At 38.7% G+C, this 22,017-nt stretch overlaps 1 protein-coding gene across 1 annotated transcript in view; it reads left to right on the forward strand.

Annotated features, from left to right (window-relative positions):
- The window catches only part of LOC146160727 (sodium channel protein type 3 subunit alpha-like), a 56,029-nt gene that overhangs the window by 11,553 nt on the left and 22,459 nt on the right, over positions 1-22,017 (forward strand). Inside the window, exons 5-15 of the mRNA XM_083384244.1 lie at positions 13,397-13,608; positions 14,739-14,867; positions 15,801-15,922; positions 16,858-17,890; positions 18,309-18,453; positions 18,863-19,006; positions 19,280-19,306; positions 19,636-19,985; positions 20,450-20,898; positions 21,423-21,523; positions 21,601-21,814. Coding sequence (XP_083240370.1) covers positions 13,397-13,608; positions 14,739-14,867; positions 15,801-15,922; positions 16,858-17,890; positions 18,309-18,453; positions 18,863-19,006; positions 19,280-19,306; positions 19,636-19,985; positions 20,450-20,898; positions 21,423-21,523; positions 21,601-21,814 — 2,926 coding nt within the window. The remainder of the gene's footprint in view (positions 1-13,396; positions 13,609-14,738; positions 14,868-15,800; positions 15,923-16,857; positions 17,891-18,308; positions 18,454-18,862; positions 19,007-19,279; positions 19,307-19,635; positions 19,986-20,449; positions 20,899-21,422; positions 21,524-21,600; positions 21,815-22,017) is intronic.

The following is a 22,017-nucleotide window of genomic DNA, read 5'->3' on the forward strand; positions in this document are numbered from 1 at the left end:
GCAAGTGGTTAACATTTTCCAAAATGTAAAACAGCCCAGACCTGATGTTGTATAACAACAAGCTAACAAATACCGAGTTTAATCTGCTAGTAAACTCAATGGATTCGCATCTTTGCGGGCCACCAAGTCAGCAACTCTTATCATTGTCAGAGAATTTCTTACTTCAAGGCAACAAGTCTATTTGTAAGGGTAGCGCAAAACTGTTCTGCGTACTTCAAATCTGCCTGGCTGTAGAGGTTTCCATCACAAAGAAAGTTACTATAGTATTTTATAAAGATCCTCCCCGAAAAATCTAAAAACCGCAAAACGGTCCGCAGTGTTGTAATGACTTGAGTCAATGATTTGACTTAAGTGCACTTAAGTCAGTGTTCTCAAATGAAATGACATGACTTTGGTCTTTTGGACAAATGGCTTGACTTGGACTTAAGTCTTTTTGCCAAAAACTTAAGTTCAAATCAAGTGTTTTATTTAAATGTTTTTTATTAAAATAATAAAAAATTGAGCTATTTATCTAGTAATTTGCTTGCTTGTTATTTCGATTTTGTTATTTTTACTTTTAGTGAATTTGACTTGCTCGCTTAATGACTTGACAGGGACTTGACTTGTTGTTTTTGCTTGTATTGGACTTAAGTTAATTTACAAATGACTTGACTTTAGACCTATAATGACTTGTTTACAACACTGAGCGATTTGCCATCTTTCATTGGCGACAAAATAAAACTTGTTAGAATTTTTTACTTGTGGACCTGTCTTAAAATTGTAAAGAAAACACTAACGCATAATATAGTTTCGAGTCGACTGCAGTACACTATACAACACCGATCCGATCTACACACAGGGCGCGAGAAATACAAAACCGTCCAACACTAAAATGATATAGTAATAGCTGACTGGCAATGACGCATTAAACATTGAAAACACGCTATGTTTTAAAAGCAGATTAAACGTGGAATCCAATGTAAAAAAAGACAAAAGGAAGTGTCAACATAACGAATAAACGAAAATCAGTGATGCTGCGATAAAAGGCTAAGTTGGCGTCACCAGTGTTTGATTGAGACACGCTAAAGACCAAACCACAATTGCTGACCCGGAAATTGAAAGGAAATTTAAAAATCTCGCAGACGGAATTTACAGTCGCTTTCCCACACTTTGTCTCCAGCCTGAATTCGATTTACATTTTTTGATCTCTCCGAAAGGAGTTTCTGCATAATTTATACTATAAATTGTAACCCACGATTTTGATTTTATTTTCGTTTTTATGATATTTGAACTGGTGCCTATAGCTCACGTAAATTGAACTAAACTCAATAGAGGTTTTACGACACGTTTTACGTGTCTGATTGCGTCTAGATATCGATTTGTTTCAAATAGTTTTGGAAATCCGGTTCGACTCTGCATTTCGTTGAAGAACTCATCTGAATAACCGCTGTTAATGCAAAGTTGTTAGCACTTGTTCTGTGTTTTATGTTGGAAGTCTTGTTTAATTATTTTTTCAGCAACCAGCAACCTCGCACTTGCGCTGTTGATTTTATCGATCAAGGAAAATTTTTTTGTTCTAAAATAGAGAACGTACGTGTAAGAGATGAACCCATTATTAAAATCATTTAGGGAACTAATTCACTGTAAATCCCGCATTGCAAATGATGTTTATCCGTAAGTCGCCGTTTTTCTTGTCTATGCAGTAAGTTAAGGTTCGTTCACGCAGCAAGCTCACATGCTTGCTTGTATGTTGGTTGCGCATATAGGTACTTTTGGTTTTTATTTGGTATCTGTGCTGTACATTGATATCGACACAGGACATCGGTCATCAAAATGCCACATGTTGACAGGTAATTTAAACGCGCAATCTTCCAGGTTGGATATGCTGATTGCCATACTATTTGGACTTTTTTGATTTCGTTAAGGTATTTTAGAATTTTTTATCCGTTAAGGTTAAACTGAAAGTCTTCATATTTCGGTATACAGCACACCTAACTAGACGAACGCATATAGGCAATTTGGGACTTGTATCCCGTAAAAGGTCTAATTATTTTGATGCAATGTTTACTATAAAACGATCTTGTGTCTGTTATGCTAATGATGTCAGTGAAACATATTCGCTATATCCACAATGCCCTTTTGCAAAATTGTGACACTGTTGTTAGGGTAAAAGAATGTCCGTTTCAGTTTGCACTAAAATTTTATATGTGATTTAAGTTTCACGTTGGGCGGTTTAAAAGAAAAAATCTTCAAATACAGCGGTCGAGTAATCTGATTAAGAATGCTTTGTATCACAATTCAGTGAACGCGCTATCTTTTAACCTCAGTAGTTTGCATATCAGGGTTTAAGTTCCCTTTCTCCTATCCGGGGAAAATATACTTTCGGACTAAATTCTTTGAAAGGCTATTTTTTCACGAAACTGTCCACGGCTAGTTATCTTGCTTTGCGTCCAACAAATAAGGAGAATTGTCATGTTGTCACGCAAGTGTGTCTTCAGGCACTTTTGTTTATCCAAGCTCAACTTACGTCGAATTCGACATTTGACTTTGTCCTATTTCTGTCTGTGTTCATGAAACGTGATTCCCGAGTCCAAATCCGACGTTTCTCGGATTTCTGTTACCCGTTGGCCGCGACGCTTCACGAGCCATTTAAGAAGCATGATTAATGGCGCACTTACATTCTCAAAATCCGAATCTGACAGAATTGCGCTAAAATATGACATTGGCAATATGTCACTTGAAGACTCTGTTGTTTTATTGCATTACTATGGTAAACGGTTTGTTTTATTCTTTACAACTAATTTTACAACACATGCAGCTTTTATGAACCCAAGTACAGTATTTAACGACCTTTATAAATGTAGAAGATAAATTATATTAAAATGCACTAGGGCGTTTACTCTTTCTCGACATACTGAGTAAACTTAATGGCTCCCCTGTGTTGTAACTTACCAAGCAAACTCGATATACTTTACCAAGCAAACTCGAATGTTAAAAAACCCAAGACAAATGCAGGATCAAAGTTTGTTTATACCTGCTTTCAAAGGTTTATGCTTTCATCTAACACGCCCTTTCAATCTATAATAAAGATGTCTATACGCAAGTGACTAAAAATGGCGCCTGCGCCAGAGTTGTGAAGATCAAAATAAACACAAGAAAAAAAGCCGAAGTTTGCGTAAGAAACTGGCAACTTGTGTCGTAGATCCACGCCCGGCACCGCAGCACTTAAGTTTCGGTGATGACAAAGCGCGCCGCTTGTTAGACGTTAAAGGGTCCCAGTTGCGGGAGTGGTTCAAGGTCAAGCGACACGCCTTAGCGTATAAAAGTGTGGTTAAATATACCACCAGTCACACTCGGTTGGTTGCCGGTGGCAACTCTGTTGTTTCGGGGCTCGGTTGCTGGCTACTCTGTCCCTGTTGTACTGCGGCGTGGCATTAGGTTATTCGGGTTCATATACCCTTTCCCAAGTGGAATAGTTGGCCGGTGACAGAATGCCCTCCTTATTGTTTCCTATTGAAATATTTTTTTAATTATTTACACATTTATAACTTATCTGATTTGTAGATTGTCTGTGGTTGGAAGAATATTTTTTTTTAAACATGGTTATTTTTGTTTGTGCTCCAATTTTGCGGTTGACTCAGCAAGCTAAAATTATAGGATTTATAGAAGCACTGGATTGGAATTAACTCGTTAAGTTTAATTTTTTGAAAATCGAATTATTTATATTTTTTTAGTTTGACAAATTCCTTTAAAGACGCGTGGTGCTTATCCCTGTTTCGCAGGATTTTTTAAAAATTTAAAGTTGTTTGCAAATATAAACCTAATTTAAATTTCATTTAAATGTTTTAAAAGCAGGCAAACTTTTTATTGGTAATAGCAAAGTAATAAGTCCATCCTAAGAACAAAAATCGCAACATTCGACGCTGAAGATCAAAATTGAGACCTGAACACTGAGGTTAAAGAAATCCGTGAGCTAAAAATAATAGGCAATCGAAATAACATAGATTGAGACAGAAGGCGCAGTTGATAACTGACCAGCACTTAAATTTCCGCTTTCTCCGCAAAACGAAAATCGATTTCGGTTTAGATAACATTCGATTTTAGTGGTGGCGGCATTCCTCTCGTCGAAAGCAAAATGCCGCGGTGACAACAGCCACTGTAAAAACTGAGTTTTGTTATTATTCTAGACCAGTGATTCTCAACCTTTTATGGCTTACGGCACCCCTTAAAAATAATAAATATATTTTTGGCACCCCGACTGGAATTTTTGTTGAGTATTTTATTGAAATGTCATTATAAATGGAACATGGAACAAACACAACAAATTAAAACATATAGGAAAATGTCATTTGATATATGGTCTTTAATCGTACACAAATAATTGTATCAAGAAGCTTACCAATTGAGCAAAAATCCGATTCTTAAAAATGATTAAATACCTATTGGCACCCTTGAGCATTGAAAATAGCACACCAGGACGCCGCGGCACCCCAGTTAAGAATCACTGTTCTAGACGTTTTAATATAATCGATAATTGGTGTGTTTCTGAGTCAGTTTGTTTATAGTCATGTCTGTTTAAAAAAATAAAATAATGCATCACGGTAAAGGAAACTCTGAGTCAATGCATTTAGAGGGGTTAATGTATATCAATGCATTTAGAGGGGTTAATGGCAAAATATCGTTGGAATTTAAACGAATGGCGCCAAACAACCCGCACCAAACGAGCGAAGTAAACACAACAAACCAGCAGCGGGATATCCCAAGCTTACGTCATCGAGTCTCTATTGAAGCTGTATCGGATACCCGGCGAAAGATTACATCTTCGGGTGCGCTGAGGGGCAGCGGGGTCACAAAGGCCCACAAACGCGAAATGCCCATTAGGGAATCGTTTAATGCTCCCACGGTGGGTGGGGCTGGTTGTGGAAAGCGCTGATGATGTGGCCACGCTAACAAGTCAACTCGTGCGTGATCGGCTTCATATCAACACGGGATTCATTTGCGGTTGTGGTCGGCCCGCATATTTTGCCTCTTCCTAAACGACTAAACAAGCGTCACTGTTTTCAAACGCGCCCTATGTATCGGATTCAACAGACTGCTATGCGGTAAACCTTCCGGTATAAATTTCCTGTATAGGGTCGTTTGCGGTCGATTTCATTAGGCTTCGCTAGCAAAATGATGCGTGTGCAAGCCGATGCACCGACGGTCAGACACTGGCAAACTTGACAATGCCAACGGCAGCGACGCTTCAAACTTCTTGAGTCAGCCAGACGATGACTGTCATCTGTGACGTCACAGCCGTGTGTCGTCGTCGGGGCGACGATGGATCGGCGATAAATGCCCGAACTCTGAATGCTGTGAACTCGTGACGCGTCGTCTTCGGCCACCATGGAATATGCAAGCAACGTGGGGAAAGGTTGCGCGTGCCAGTCGCAAGAGCGAGCTTGCTGGGCGTTTTAGTCATGGCGATAAGGGCCCGAGAATCATCGGCCTTATCGCACCCAGCCTTGTTCTTGCGAATCCTAATGGAATTTTTTCCACTCTTTGTCTTCATGAAAACTGCTCGAGCATTACCATTTGTTGCTGAGTGGTCTTGTTATGTCGTATTATACCAATCTCGTGTTGACACTAACAGTTTGTAGTGCCAGGACAGTTTGCTAATGGTTATATTGTTATAAATTTAGTAAGGTGATTTACCTCTTATTGCTTTTAAAGCGTTAACAGTTTGGAACAATATCTGCTTAGATTGTGTGCTTTTAGCCTGCTGTAAAATGTAATGTCGAAGTAGGTAGAAATGTGTCATGTTAAACACAACACATTCCAATTGAAAAGTGTCGTTCTTGCTTTTGGTAATTTGCAATCCACACAAAATGCGTTAACAACAAGCAACCTTTACATTCGTTACAAAGGCTTGCTACCTGATCGAGTTGTATTTTTGTTGTTGAGGCAATTCTATGTATTGTATTGCGGACCTCTGAGAATTTTTATTATGGGATATATAACCTGGTATAAGACAGCTACATCCGCTGCCTTTCTATCACGTCTATCTACCCTTAGTTCGCCAAGAGCCATACATTTTTCGAAGCATAAGGGTGATAATAGTTGCACAAAAAACATATAGGTTCATACATAAAATAAAATCAATTATAGATTTAGTTTTTTGAAAGACATTTGTTTATTATTAAGATAATGCTGTAAATTATGTTTTTGTTCTTACTAAGTTTGGGCGTTTGATGGTTTAGTTGCGTGTATAGGACAACCAGAAGCAGCCAATTAACCAGAGGTGCATTGTCAGCGTTCGACCCAAGTTAAACATCGTGCTTCAACAGAAACCCAGTTCAGGGATTGCTTGCTGACTTTTAATGACCCATGCAGTGGTTAGCGGGAGTTTCTCGTATGTTTGTTTGTTGAAAGTCGTCTTAGTGATTCACCAAGTCCACAAATCCCTTAAATTAGAGTTTGACTAAGATAAATTGACACGAGAATACTCTCTTTAAAAAATTTAGTTAATTAAAAATTAATTTAGCCTTCCTATTAATTTCATGTTGAAACTGTTTGGATTGCCAGACATTTGGTAGAAGATATCTTCAATTAATCGTATATCTCCGTGTTTAGACTCTGGGGCACTTAATATAAAATAAAACGAGATCACTTACTGGTTTAAGTTAGCGGATTTATGGCAAAGTTAAAAATAAGAGAGAAAGCGGCATTCGATCGAACTTGAAAGTTACACGATCCCTCATTAGCCTTGTGCTACCTTGCAGTCTTGTAACGGTTGACTGCCATATCTAAAAAAGGAAAAGCTTGTTTTCTTCATATTTCATAGAACGGCACCTACGTCACCTATCAACTTGCGTATTGTTCATAATATTCGTTGTCCAAAGTGGTGATGTCACTGTTCTGTTTGGGGTGTAGTAAAGTGGCTACCGACGCGTAGAGAAAAACGATTACACGTGTCGTTGCATTCGCCTGACAGATAGGTTCCCCAGGAAGAGATCTTACATTTGTGCAGAAGTAATTCGATCGGCTTTTGCCTGAAGTTGGTTTTACGAACTAATAAGCTTGTACTTGAAAGAATTTACTTCGAAGTAGGTGCAATGTGTTAAAACAGAAGGAAAAGTAAAGCCCAGATTGTTGTCTATTTGTCTGCACTATTTTCTTTACGCCAAACTCGGTAATGCATACTGTCGTAGAGTCTACAGAAGGGAAAGAATTTGAATATGTTTATATTAAACTCCACTTTCGCAAAGAAACCAATTAATACGCAATACGCTACAGTGTTTTGTTGCACTATTCGGCAACCATCTTTTTTAATGCAGCAGAGTTAGAAAAATGCTCAGTGCATTACGAAAAACCGATAGTATGTTGCAGTTTGCCACTGAAACTGTCGGGATTTTATTTCAGGAGCAGCGACTGTAAGAATCATATTGCCGTGCAACTTTTCCGAATGCGGTTTGCTCAACAACTGAAGTCACGAAATGTTATCTGGGTCTCCTTGAGAGTTTTGCTAATTCGGTCAACTGCGCAGTTATTTGACAATGAGCATATTTTTTTATTGCAGAGTTATTGGCGTAATTAAAATGCAAGTTGCAGTGTAAACTTAAATATAAATACAAAGGCAGCCATACGAATTATTAAAATAATTCTGTTTATGCAAAGTTTTTGTTTATCAAGAATGTTTAGTTTATTGCTATTCGGGAAAGGAAAGGATGATGCCAGTTTGTTCTATTCGCATACGATTTTGAGGTTTCATATAATTTTCGCGTACTATACCTATATCGGAAAAAAAAACGCTATAATTACCCGCGAAAAATACATGGAGCAAACATTTATATTTTTATTTTGTTTTAGGTCTTGTTAAATATTTTGCTTTAGGTTTTTCAACTATACTTACTTATAAAATAATTAATGGGTCACCTTTGCCATGTCCCATTATTTAATGAGTATAACTATTTGATACGTGCTGCAGAATATTTTTTTTAATTTTGGACAACTTTACATTTCGATGACTATACACATCGATTCTAAGAAAGGAGGATTTTTCACGATCACTGAATTGGTTACTAGACTATTTTTTACAGCAAAATAATTTCAGTAGATGGGAAAAAGCTCAGTTGATTCTAGTTGAAGAAATATATCCTAAAAGACAAACCAAGGCAAAAATAGTGTCAAGTAGCCTAACAATTTTCTTTCTTAAAATGTGCAATAGTGAATGTTATATGTTTTGAAAGTTCATTTCAGAGAGATTTAGCAGTCGCTCTTTAGTTTATGCAGCAGTGTTTATCAACCTTTTTGAGCGACAGAACACTTAATGTAATAATAAATTTTGCGGAACACCAAACAAAAGCTTATAAATAATAATGCATTAAAAACAAACAACACAACAATAAGTTAAGCAATTTATTTTTTTTACTCAGTACGATATATGGGCGTGTTTGAATGAGCACAAAATTAACATTTGACCGTATTGTATTTAAACAGAAACAGGTCCACGCAATTAAATTCTATGCGCAACGAGTCTTATTTATTGCATAACGATAAATTGAAAATTCAAACTGGTGATAGTGGAAACTACTTTTCAGAAAATAAAAGCTATTTAAGGTGGTGTGTCCCGTGGAACATTTGTAAAATTAATAAATTTCTTGCGGAACACCTGACGATCTTTCACGGAAACACTAGTATTCCGCAAAACACTGGTTGAAAATCACTGTATTAGAGAAATAACTATAGCTCCTCTTCCGTTGGGGGCAAACAAGCGATGTCCAATAGGCACAGGACGCAAGTCGCAAGCAAAACACGGTCACGATTCGACGCTGGCGAATCGACAACAAAACGCGCTATAGGCGACGCCAATCGGTAAAAGGCAATATGAGCGGAAAGGGAAAATAGATAAACGCCCGAATTGAGTAACTCGCCCACCCGGTAGTTGCAAACGGTCACGCCCATTACCAGTCGCCATATATTAAATTCCGTCAATTGAAAGGCAATGCTGGTCCTACTTTGGCCACGGACCGAACCAATAAAGCTGCACAGGTTGTTCCGCCTGAAGATGTTTTATAAAAAAAACATTTTTGCGTACTGACACTGGCATTGAGCGGTATGCGACAATGGTTAAGGGCAGAGCTCAGCGACAAAGGGGACAAAGCTAGGTAAAACTAACTGCGAGTTTTGCTGGTTTAAAGTTCCTTTCGGCGATGTTGTTTGTGACGCTTAGTACACAGTAATTCGACTCAACGTGTAAGGTTCCCGCTATATACAACAGAATTTAGGCCACCTCTATCTTAGTGCAATCTGTGCATGTGGGTAAATACAAAAAACATCACGTTGGGGCATAGGGCGTTTAGCGGAGAATGTCAAAGCAAAATCCAGAGTTAAAAATAATTAGCGGTCAAATTGGGAAAACTATAGGAACGGGCGTGACTGCAACAAACACTGATACGCGCGTTTCTGCTGATTTCGGAATGGTAGCAGAAAATCCGTGACAAATTTCGGTGGCAACAAATTAAATTTGACGGTAGCTGGCAAAACAGATTAGAAAATACAGCGTTCGGTTTAACAACAAAGAGCTTCGCTCTGGGAGGTTGCGTAAACTGCAAACCAAGGATTACTGCAACAAACACACTGCCGTCTTTGGTTTGTCGCCACCTCCGTGACTATTCCTTAATTTTATTGTCAGCGCTCTGTATAGCAATTTAGATTCGGGTTTTTTTTGCCGCAATAGTTTTATTTTGCGCAAACGAAATCGGGCGTAAATTGCCGTTGATAAATTTAACAACCAAACGCAAAATGAATTTTTAAGCATAATAATAAGCTAAGACCCCTTGCAAATTTTTTCAATATAAAGTGAAGGGTTCAAAAATTTCGAATATTTGCTTTACTGTTGGTGAAAAACGCGCTCATTTTACCGCGAAGTTAAGATTTTGACGCTTTCAATGTGTACATTTTAAAAATTGCAACTTTTCGGTAAACTATCATATTTGAAGGTCACCCTCAACTGACGATGAAACGAACCTGGGGTCAAGGGTTACGGGCGTGGAACTAAAATCGCCCTATCCCGAATCTAAATATAATGGCTGCCTATCACCACTATCGTCATTCTCTGGAGTTTTTAATGTAACAAACATACCACCGTTGGGTACGGGTGTTTTTAAAAGTGAGAAAGTGACTGTTTTGTCGCAGGCCACGTTTGTCAACGCACGGTCGACGCCGCAGATGGGATTTTGTTTTTGCCACTTTTTGCCCGTCTAGTGATAATCAATGACTGTCATATCGATAAGGCAGAACCGGCAATTGGCAAGCGTGACTTGCCTTAATTTTGAGTATTTCGAAAGGCCCTTTTTTTGTTTTGGAAAGACCTATTTTGGGTTTGGTGAAGTAGTAGGTAAGTTGCTACTGTTTTTCTTCGACGAAGAACAGGAAACTTCTACCATAGCCAGTATCGCGGCCTAGCATGACGCGAAATCTTGTTTTCGTGTGCCACCAGCTTATTAACAGCGAAAGCACAGATATCTAAGCAGGACGATAAAAATTGTTTTTCTTTCCAAAGATCGCTATAATTGCTTTGCATAGATTTGGTAGATAGCTGAAAAAGAGTATTTAGCCGAAGTTCTTTAAGGCAGTAAATCACCTAATTCTACGTTTTATTAAAAAACATATTTTTTGAGTATCGAGGGCAGAGGCGGATAAGGAAATGGTGTTTGCTTTCAATCTCAGTTCAGATGCAATATTAAGCACCATCAGCAGTCTTTCGTGCATTTCTTATTTTATACCATTGTTTTTCGATTTTGTATCAGGAGGCACAGGTCAAAAAATATTTTTGCGGTAGCGCAAGTCGTAAAAGTAATTGTAAAAAAACATTACTTCTCAAACGTGTTTAGATCAGCATTTCCGAGTGGCTTGGACTAGAGTTCATTTCGTTGTTTGTGGAAAACTGCTTTTTGGCGGTGGTTTCTATTCGAAAGGTAAAGAATTGTTGAAGAAGGAATATATTTGTTTTCTTCAGTAAAGAAATAAAAGTTTTGCACGTAAAAATAAATCGATTTTATTTACAATCGAGACGCTACAATAAAAATATCTATGCTATGCTATGCTATGGCTATTTATCGACGACAAACGAAGCGCAATTATCAAACGCGAAAAGGCCAGGTGCTACACGTTTAGTAAGCAGATGTACATCTATTGTTGTTTTAAACCAAAAATCAAATGTTTCGTTCGAATGTATTAAATTGCGGACGTGAAGAGCAAACATAAGCTGCATAAAAAGTGTAAAAATGTTAGTGTGCTGTCAACATTTAGGTCTAATATAATTTAAATCAGTAGAACACGTTTGTAAATTAGCTTATTAATACAAAAAAGTAAGCATTATAAAAAATATCAACTTTAAGAAAATATAAAAAACGACTTTAGATAAAATGTCATGCTTTGTCTTGACGATTTCTGTGACTTTTGTAAGATAAAACATAATAACCTTACCTTATTAACCTACATATATCTAAATTGCGGATTTCGTATTTGTGTAAACAACTAAAGAAAAAATATCTAAAAAATAGGGTTGTATACTGTAGATCTATATACGTAGTCGTATACTGAAAGCAAACAGTTCTCATTAGAACGAAAACACGTTATAGGCTTTAGTTTTTCAATTTACGATATTACTTTTGCAGCGTTTTAAAGAAAACATGCAAAATTACAGGATTATGTTGTATTTTTAAAAACATATTTTGGTTCCGTAAAAAGGTATTATTAATCCTCATAAGCAAAATAAGAGTAGGGTATACGTATCAAGAATATCAGCCTCACAGACTTACGTCGTTCTGCTGCCGTATAAACGACAGAGCCTCGTTCATTATCATTTGCAAGTTATTAAACGAATACCATCAATTATTCAAGCGGCATTGTGCGGCACCTTGAAATAAGCACATAATGCGCTGTAGCATGTAAAGCTCACATTCGTCTGATCGCGATGGGACGGCGTCATTTGCGTGACGCGCGCTGCGCCCCGTTATCGCTTATCTTCAAAACGACGTGATCCAACTGCAGTGCACTGGTATGCGGTTTATGAAATGGGTTCGTTAGTTTTGTTGGTGCGTCGTCAATGCGTTTACAAACTTTTTCGTATACTGTTGCCATTTCTAAGTTCATTAGGAAACACCGCCATTTATTTATTTTTTTCATTACGTTTTTTTCTGTGAAACCTATTTACATGCAAGGCAAATGTTTTATCGCATTTTGCCCAGTGCATCTAAAATGGCTGGCCATACATGATTTGTTTCAATCTGGGAGAGTTTTGTCTATTTAAATGCAATGAAGTAAATACATTCAACAAACATATTTGGTAACAGTTTTTCTCCAAACTAAGTTGACCATGCTGGTTTACCCTTTGTTTTACCACTGAAAACAAGTGTAACTAACAAGATTTGTTTCCGTTACATTTTCCTGATGCTGTAAAATAATTAAATCACCTTTTTACACAGTTTAAATCTGACCCTATTAACGATCGAAATTGCTCTGGTAACGCAATCCAAAGACCCTGAAACGCCAGTTAGCGCTCTGGAATAACGCTGCCTCGAAAAAAGAGGACTTTCCTAAATGGTTCTGCTGGAATGATGCAGCTCACAGCCGGTACTAGATCAGTCGTCATTCCCAGCCGCGTTCGCCCCGCTTCTCCAGAATCTAGCCGGGCGCACGAGAGCCTTGTCACTTCTCCTTCATCGAGTCAGCCCCCGCAGCAAACAAGTCTTGTGCATTTCGCCGACGTCGTAGAAAGTGTGACCAAAAATCGCAGGAGTACTGCTGGGCATCCGTTGTGCTCAAACGGCACCGGCTCGCTTCAAAATGATCCGACCGGCAGCGGCGTCTCGCCGCAGAGCTTCGGACAGGATTACATCCAGCAGCACCGGCGACGGTGGAACGGACGCGAGGCCATGACGAGAACTTTCGAGCTTGTAGGGAACGTTGTTAACATTCTACAAGATCGGTTCGCCGAAGAGGTGCGAATTGTTTGTACTGCTGCTGCTGCTGTTGCTGTTGCAGCTGGGACTATTTCGCTTGTTTTAATTTTTCTTTTCTTCGTTAGCAGGATCTAGATGCAATTGACAACGCCAAATTAAGTGGCTCAAACATTCATAAATGACGTAGTGATGTAGTAAGGACCCAAATTTTTATTTACTCGTCATTTAGGTGGACACTATTTCGTTGGCAGTCGCGGACGATCAATTGTTAACTAGTAATTATTATTACATCTGGACGAAAAATGACAACAAATGGAATATGATATAGTTAACACTTTGCAACAATATAAAAATTTGATTGCTAGTTTGCTCAATGATGGCTGAATCTTATTTTCGATTGGAAAACTAAAATGATCCCTTTAAATCCATTCTTGCCATTTAACTTTTACATAATTTTTTTCTCTTCGCAGACGTACATCGTGGTGAACAAGCAGGGAAGCATCTTTCGTTTCAGCAAGGCCAAGTCGCTTTTCCTATTCGAGCCTACCAGCAAAATCCGATCGGCCGCCACAGACCTCTACATTCGCCCAATGTTTGCCCACTTTATTATGTTCGTTATTATATGCAACTGTGCCTGTATGATCCCGGCTGAGCCTGTCAGTTGGATTGAAGATTATTTAGAGTAAGTATGTTTTAATTTACAATTGTAGTTTTATGACAAACACCGAACCCTTTTATTAGCATTGTTTTTAAAGTGTTTAGTAGGACGGTAACGGTCTCGAATTTATCCGACGGTGTCTCTAAGTAGCCTATTTCTCTGACTTGAACGGAGTATTAACAGTTAGTCAAGCGGTTCCAAAAGTGAAGTATGTGGACCCCTTAGGGAGAACATGGACGTTTTAGGGATTCCATAAAGGTATAAATAAAATCTTAGTACATCAATTGAAAAATTATTTTAATTAAAATACACGACGTGGCGCATTCCCTTCCAATGTATTTACACCACTTTTTTGTTTCACATTTTTTGGACTGAAAACAGCAGTTTTAAGTGGACTTGTTATATGACCTCAATTTATGACGTCATCTCGAATAATTTTATGCCGACCTGTGGACCAGCCATAGGAACCAAAATGTTTAAATAGGGGCCCGCGTTAAAAAAGCTTAAGAATCGAGTTAGGCTTTGGAATCGAGTCCTGTAACATTTTAGCTTCTGCGCATGTTTTCTAAAATGCGCTATGCCAATAATAATTATTATTTCGTTTTAGCTACTTTTTTTACATACTTAGGTGAAACATTTGCAGGCCCTTAACGGCGGTGAAAAATATATAAAGTTTTGTGTAGGGACATTTGGCGCTGAAAACAAGGTCAATTAACAACTCGATATGGCTTAAAAATTGACCGAATATTTTAAAACATTTCATTGTTCTTCTAATTATTATCAGAAATGTAAGCTTTGCCCAAAAAAGTTGTTTTTGTATGTTTAGAAAATTTTGGATTTTTCAACCAGCTCTAACAAAACGATTGGATAAGAGTTTAATGTGTGAATACAACTATAACTGCTGTTGAATTTTAAAAGCTAATACGATTAATCAGTGGGTATGAGTGCACAATTTCAAGTGCACAGCAAATCGTGAATGGTTAAAAAACGCACAAGTATAGGTTTAAGTTTTCCAAAAGTAAGTATCGGAAAAGATGCCATCGAATTATTTGGCGCTTTCTGTTACAGAGTTTTGGGACTATCCGTTACAGAGCCGGTCAACCATATCGTTGTTAGCGTCAGACTGACTGATCTTGTTTTCGCTTGTCTTGCAGATATGTGTTTACGTTCATCTATATTGTGGAAGCGATGATCAAGATTATCACCAGGGGCTTTGTCCTGCATCAATTCTCGTATTTGCGCGATCCATGGAATTGGCTCGACTTTACTGTCATCATGTCGGAGTAAGTCTTACATGGCAAGACGGTTCACTTTATTGCAAAGAATCATTGTTCTTTCGATTAGTTAGGAATGTAAAAACGATAATACGCATATATGGTGTTAAAAATCAAATAACTTTTAGTATTACTTTATGTTGTAGCTGGTCTATGAGTTATATTATGTTGTAAGGCATATCTTAAAGTACAAACAAACATTAGAGCCTTAAAACAATATATAATGATAGTCTATTGGGCGCAGAATGGATTCACACTATACGATATTTCAGTGTCGTTGATTAAAAGATTTTACATTTAACGAAATAAAGACAATATTGTCCTCCAGAAATTTTAACGACGTTTTGCTGCCAAACTGAACTGTAAATATGCGCCGGTATGAATGTCCTCCCCAAATCTTTTTATGGATTTAGCCTCATCTAGATCTGTCAATGTATATCTGTGGTTTGTGAACTTCGACCGATATTTAACTTTATTCTGCTGACAACTGTTGGTATAGTTCAGAATGCTTCCATTTTAGGGTTATATGGATTTTATCTGTCAATAAAGGTCTTATTTATCATAACACTAAAGGTACCGTAGTTCGATACCTTCTAATCTGCTGCGTAAATTTAGCGGGCGTTTTTAACTGTTCCAAGCGTTCAGGGCACCTAATTTATTCAGTACAAAAGTTCTTTGTCACAAAAACCACAAATTTTTTAGGTGTATATAATATAAGCGAGTATAATTACTTAGGAATCGAAGTCATTTTTTTAAAACTATATTATCGTAGGCTTAATTTTTTGTAGGCTATTTTGTTGATTAGGTATTACCCAAGGAAAATCGATTTTATTTCCAGTTTCACAAAACAAAACCTGGTAATATAGTATATGTTATGGCACATTCTTCGTTTGATAGTAGTGGTGAATTTTTTTTTTTCAACACTGCCACTTCTTTAAACAGAATCATAACAAGTTCACTGAAGGCGATCCTCTCCAAAAAGGAAGTGGGAGGGGGACAGCAAGTGGCGATATTGAGGGCGTTTCGCGTCCTACGCGCTTTAAAGACAATGTCCGTCATACCGGGTAAGTTGTACGATTAAAACAGTGTTTTTCCGCGGAACGCTAGTGTTCCGCATTAATTTTTTTTCATTTGACAAATGTTATGTGGAACACCGATCGAATTGCTGTTTTTATACAAAGTGGTTTAGTAGTTTTTATTTTCTGAAAAGTAAATATCCACCATCACCAGATTATTTTTTTTATTGTAATTTGCTTCATTTATTGTAATGTTATAATAAGACTCGTTGCGTAATAATGGCATTTATATTGCTTGGGCCTGTTGCTGCTTATGACTACAATAATGCAGCCCTATAATTTCAATTTTGTGGTTATCCAAACAGGCTCCGATAACGCACTAAGAAAAACTAAAAAGTGAATACATTTTTGTTATGTAATTTGTTTTAAAGTATTATTATTCAAAAACTTTTGTTTGGTGTTCCGCGAAATTATTTTAATGCATAAAGTGTTCCGTAGCTCAACAAAGGTTAAAAAAGACTTGAACGACACTCATTCAGGTACATTATTTTGACCTTCCGACAACCCTCTCTTTTTTAGATTGGATTATTGACAGCACAATCGGCCTAAAAACTCTTCGTGGCTTAAAAAAAGGCAATACATCGTTAACAAAAGCTACAACTTGGTCATGTATTTTGCAGCTTTGCAGAATTTTGCGATGCTTAACCCCCTAAAAAAATTAATTTAATTGTTTTACTGAAAAGAGACAGTCCGCGATTTTAACATGAACACATTTCACAGCAAATGTTAGTAAAGCGAAATTATCTAACTTGTTCTTTGCTTGCTTCAATTTGTAGGCAATATACCTAAATTGCTAGTGCTAAAATCGACCAAACCAATTTATTTTGATTCAATGACATATTTTTGATTCGATAAGTGTTGCTTTTTGTAAAATTGGTTCCGTTATGGGTAGCTTGTGTTCTCACATCTTGTTATTCGTGCAGATCTAAGGGCGATCGTAAAGGCTTTGTTGCACTCGATCCGAGCGCTGAAGGACGCCATTCTCCTCACCGTCTTCGTCGTGTCGGTCTTCGCGCTCATCGGATACCAGCTCTTTCACGGCACCTTGCGGCAAAAGTGTATGCGCATTCCGGGCACGCTCGAGCTGGCGCCGGACGCCATGTATCTGGCCACATCGGGCCCGAATTTGGGCGCTCCGGAAACGCCCGAGGCGCTTTTCGCCGGATTCAGGACGCTCGCCGAGTTTGGCTCCAACACAAGCGCCGTTCCGGACACGAATTTTGTACCTATTTACGCTACCGCGAGTGCCTTAGAACGCGACTGGGCCTGCAGCAAGCGATTGCAGTTACCCACCGCCGACAGGTCGGACTGGAGCCAGGCTGACGCCACCTTCATGGCTGATCTGACGAACGCTGCTAACACAACGTACTTTAACGGCAGTGGGTGGACGGCCAGCGATAACGCGTCTGCCGTTTTAAATTACAGCCAGTGCTTTGCCACTGGTGAAACACAGCTCGCCCTTTTGCCGCTCGCGTCACTGCTGTGGATCTCAGGTATTGCGCAAGCAAATCGTAACGCCAGCGACATGATCAACGTTACCGTGACGTATCAAGTGGCTGCTGTACCTTGCCTGGCCGAAGCAGCTTACTACAGCAACATTAGCTTGGGCCTGGGCGATCGGGTATACAATAGCTCGAAACTGGATTTTAATTCGACCAGCTCGGACTTGGATTACGTGCAGTCGACTCTGCTGTACTGGGATCGGCACTTGCGCATGTTTGCTTTTCGGCGTTACGTCATACTTTTTCGGATCGTGACGTCACGAGGCGCCAAGAGCTCCGATTTTGTGTATCTATCGGAAAAGAGTGAAGACTCGCTGAGCAACGAAGAACGAAGGGACTGGTGCGAGGACAACGCCACTTACTGTCTGTCAGAACCAGCCACCGGGAATTTTTACTACCCAGGATCACCGAACCGTCCAAATCCCGAACCTGTTTATTGTGCCATCGAAGAAAAGTAAGACAACTCGTAGAGTTTCGTCATTATTTAATACGTGCGTCAAGCGCCTTGTTTACTTTTCAATAATGTTTTATCGTAAAAGTTTTTTCATACATTTGTTATTTGATGGTATAATTTATTTTTTTAGTTAAAAATATTTTCGAAAATTTATGTAACTTTTGTTCAAACTAAGTGGTTAAGCCGCAATGCGAGTTTTTGATCAAATATTTCTCAATACTCACAAAAAAAGAATATATTTATGTTCATCAATCCTAGTTTTGTACAATACAATAGAATTGAAATCAAATATCAATTTTATTTCTTAGCAATATGTTCTCCAATGAAATAACCAACCACGGGGGACGTTGAATTTTTACTACCAATAATTTAATGTAAAAAAAACTTAAAAAAAACAACTTTGTATTATTATATGCAGCGATATATGTCCGCTTGGTTACAAGTGCATGATCGGCGGAGCAAATCCGGACTTCGGTTACACAAGTTTCGATCATTTTTTCCTTTCCTTTCTAACCTCCTTCCGCTTGGTGGCACTTGATGCTTGGGGCCGACTTTACTATCTGGTAAGATTAAAGTCATAAAAAAGGTTCAAAATAAAAGTCATCGAAGATAAACTTACAACCCAAATACCTGAGAATATTCTCGTGTATCATTTTGCATTGATAGACTCATTATATTCTTGCTACTTTACAGTAAGCATATAACATCCGGCATAGACAGAACAACTGTACAAGAGGTGCGCCGTTTAAACAGCCAACCATAAACTTAACTATATAGTTATCGATGCTCTAAACGTGTGGTTTCAAAACTTAACAACAGTTTGTTGAAAGATTCCTGAAAACGTGATTGTTTGGTCCAATCAATTATTAGGTGATTTCCAAACAGCGTGTATTTCGTTCAATTATTTCTATAAAAAAACGCCGACGCAATCTTGTGAACTAACCACAATTTACTATGTGCCACTTTACGCAGACACTGCACACAATTGGGAAAACTTATGCGATATTTTACGTGGTGGTAGTGCTTCTTGGTTCCTACTATCTTGTAAACCTCATTTTGGCTGTGGTATACATGTCCTACGAGGAACAGCACGCCGCTGTAGAAGTGGAGGAATTGGTGAGATTAGGTTTTCCGTTTGTGGAGTATATATGTTGTAGGTATAATATTCGTACAAAGGCGAGGACAACTCAGTAGTGTAAAGCCTGATTCACTGTAAAATCACGTAAATAAAAATCAATTTTAAAGCTAAGCTTTGAATAAACGTGGCTTTATTTAGAGATATATTCCACAATATTTAAGCTTAGATATATCGGTAATATATTTCGCTCTATATTGTTAGTTTTTTTTATGAAATTCTTGTAACAAAATTTCGACATTTTTGTTATACAGGAAGCAAAAGAACGCGAAGAGAATGAAGTAAGTTTCGTTATTAATATGTCAAATATCTATATAATAGTTTGGGCTGTGTATGTTGTATTTGTGATATATGTTATGCTAAATTTAAATCAAGTCTTTGGCTCTGCAATAAATGTTTTTGACTTTTACAGAAGTATATAGCATCTCATTTTAAGCATTCTTACACATCACAACAATTTAAAATGAAACAACCAGAAATAACCTGTTTTACGCGTAAAAATTATTACTCCAGTAATTGGGTAAAGTCAAATCATCCTAAAACACCAAACAAAAGTGCACTCAAGTCAAGTTGGTCTTGATTTTAAAAAAAAACTGTGTTCTGCCGAAAGCTTGAAGATGCGCGCGAAGACGACCTGGTGAGCATCCACTGCGACAACGACGATATCGGAAGCAGCGCAAGTGACGTGGAGCGCGGAAGGGGAAGGGTCGGATTGATTACGACATCGCTGACGTCATACGAGACCCGGGTGTCTGGCGGCGAGACCACCGGGGGGCCGTTCAGCTTCCGGGACTCCCGGCGCCGGCGCTGGCTCGCGTCGCGACGCTCCAGGGCCACCTCGACTAGAAGCTCGGTTTTCGAAGAAGACGACGGAGCATGGGAGCGGAGGACTACGGCGGGATCGATTCGATACAAGGGATCGGTCAGGAGGAACCGGAATATGTCAACGCTTGATCCGAGGTCAAATAAAAGTTGATATTTTAAGCCAGTGCTTTTCAACTGGGTGTATTGTACACCGCGTACCACATTGGTGGGGTGTACTGGGATGTACAATATACCACATTACAATAAGCCTATATGATCACACTGTTTTAAGCGACGTATACAATACGTATAACCGCCGATACAAGGGTAATAATTTTAGATCCGATAAGATACCAAACTCACACAGACATAGCAGCCATGGCGTGGTTTGCCAATTTTTCCGAGTTTGGTAAAATAGCTAGTAGGCCAAGTTTTCAAAAGCCAGATCACATTTAAGCATATTAACCTGAAAACGTTACGTTTGCTATTTGGTATCGGATACATAAGCCTACTTTTTGCCCAAAATATGGGTATAGTTTACAACATAAAATACTGGGTATTAGACGGTACTTAGACATTCCTATTTGCAAATCAATCATTTCAATAAAACATTTATGCAGTTCTGCTCAACCGAGTTCGGACTGCTGTTCCGACGACTGCCACGACAGAACGCCCAACACCAAGCGTAAAAGAAAGAGGAGATCGCGCGCGTGGAAGAAGCGAGAGCATCACACGAGCGTGAACTCGAAGAACTCGAGCCTTACCAGGCTCTCGACAGAGGCTCTGGAGAGCGATCGAACAAAGCTCACAGAGGTCCGTTCGAGCTCGCCCACCATCCAACTTGTGGTAACGGCCGCTGACAATGAGACACCAGAGAAGCTGCCTCAAGTTGTGGGCGACCTAGTCCCAAACTGCTCCAACAATTTTCTCAGCATCGAGCAGGCATTATGGAATTCCCCCGGTGTCGCTTCGATGTCAGCCGACTCATTCTCGGACTACTCGTGTCGGCTTTGTGACTCACAGGCAACGTCGTTCAGCAATGGGAGATGCAGCTGTGCAGGACTGACAGGTTGCTGTTGTGCTTTTTTATTTGCTCAAAACGATGTGCAAATCGGTAACTATATTTAACAGAGGCGGCATGGTCATACAAACACACTCATAAACTCCTATTAAAAAGACACTAGCTATAAACAGGGTCATGTTCACAATTAGTACACTTTAAGAGTACTGAAAAACGTTTTTAAATATTCATTTAATTATTTTACTTTTTACCGGATTATAAACTAATGTTTTAGACTTAGTAATCTTGGATTAATTGTTCTCTCCAAACACGTAAACTGTATCTGTTAGAATTAAATAGTTGCGAGTGGTAAACTACTCAACCGATGGTAACCCTGGCTATAAGTATTAATATAAAGGATTATACAAATATATATTGTCTTAACAAAATAGTGACAATTCAAAGATAATATATATTCCTGCCAGAACGATTTGTATAAAACGTGACCAATGCATTTGCCAGTGCTTCCTCGCTTACTTATTCAATCGTAGTTCTTTGCGCATACACCGCCATATCTACAACTTACCTTTCAGGTTCCCGCAACAGCAGTAATCTTCAAGTGCCAATTTTCTTCGAAGAACGCCGCCTCAGTGAAACTTCGTCGCTGGATGAGGGCCAACAAGTTTCTCATCAAGTAAGAGCTCGTATAGCGGTCATCGTCTGTAAATTGTCGTTTGTCCTCTGAATATACTTCTTTTGTTATAAACACAGGTGGTCGAAGCAGAGGTAAACCATTTGGCCCCCAGCGAGGTGGACGTATTTGCCTCACCTACACCAGACAAAGGTTTAACAATACCAGCTGGCACAAACTGTTCGCCTAACCTTCTTCTTCCTCCTTCTTGCTGTAACGAAATCAGAGGAAGAGGAGGAGATGAACTCTCTATTCCCAACTCACCCATCTTTCTTCCTAACAATAAGTACAACGGTGAGTAGGTGATTTCCAAACATTATACAGTTGGTTAAACGAGTGACAAAACTGATAACCAAAATTTTTATTCAAAATCTGATCTTCTAACTGGTATCTCGCATCGGATCAAACGTGGTCAGTATTTTTGCAAACCGTTCCAGGTCGTCAAACCAAGCGGCGTATATCGTAATACGAAAAATATTTTCAATAAAAAAATGACG

The sequence above is a fragment of the Ascidiella aspersa genome, chromosome 3 (genome assembly GCF_963924565.1).
Source record: "Ascidiella aspersa chromosome 3, kaAscAspe10.2, whole genome shotgun sequence".
NCBI lineage: Eukaryota > Metazoa > Chordata > Ascidiacea > Phlebobranchia > Ascidiidae > Ascidiella > Ascidiella aspersa.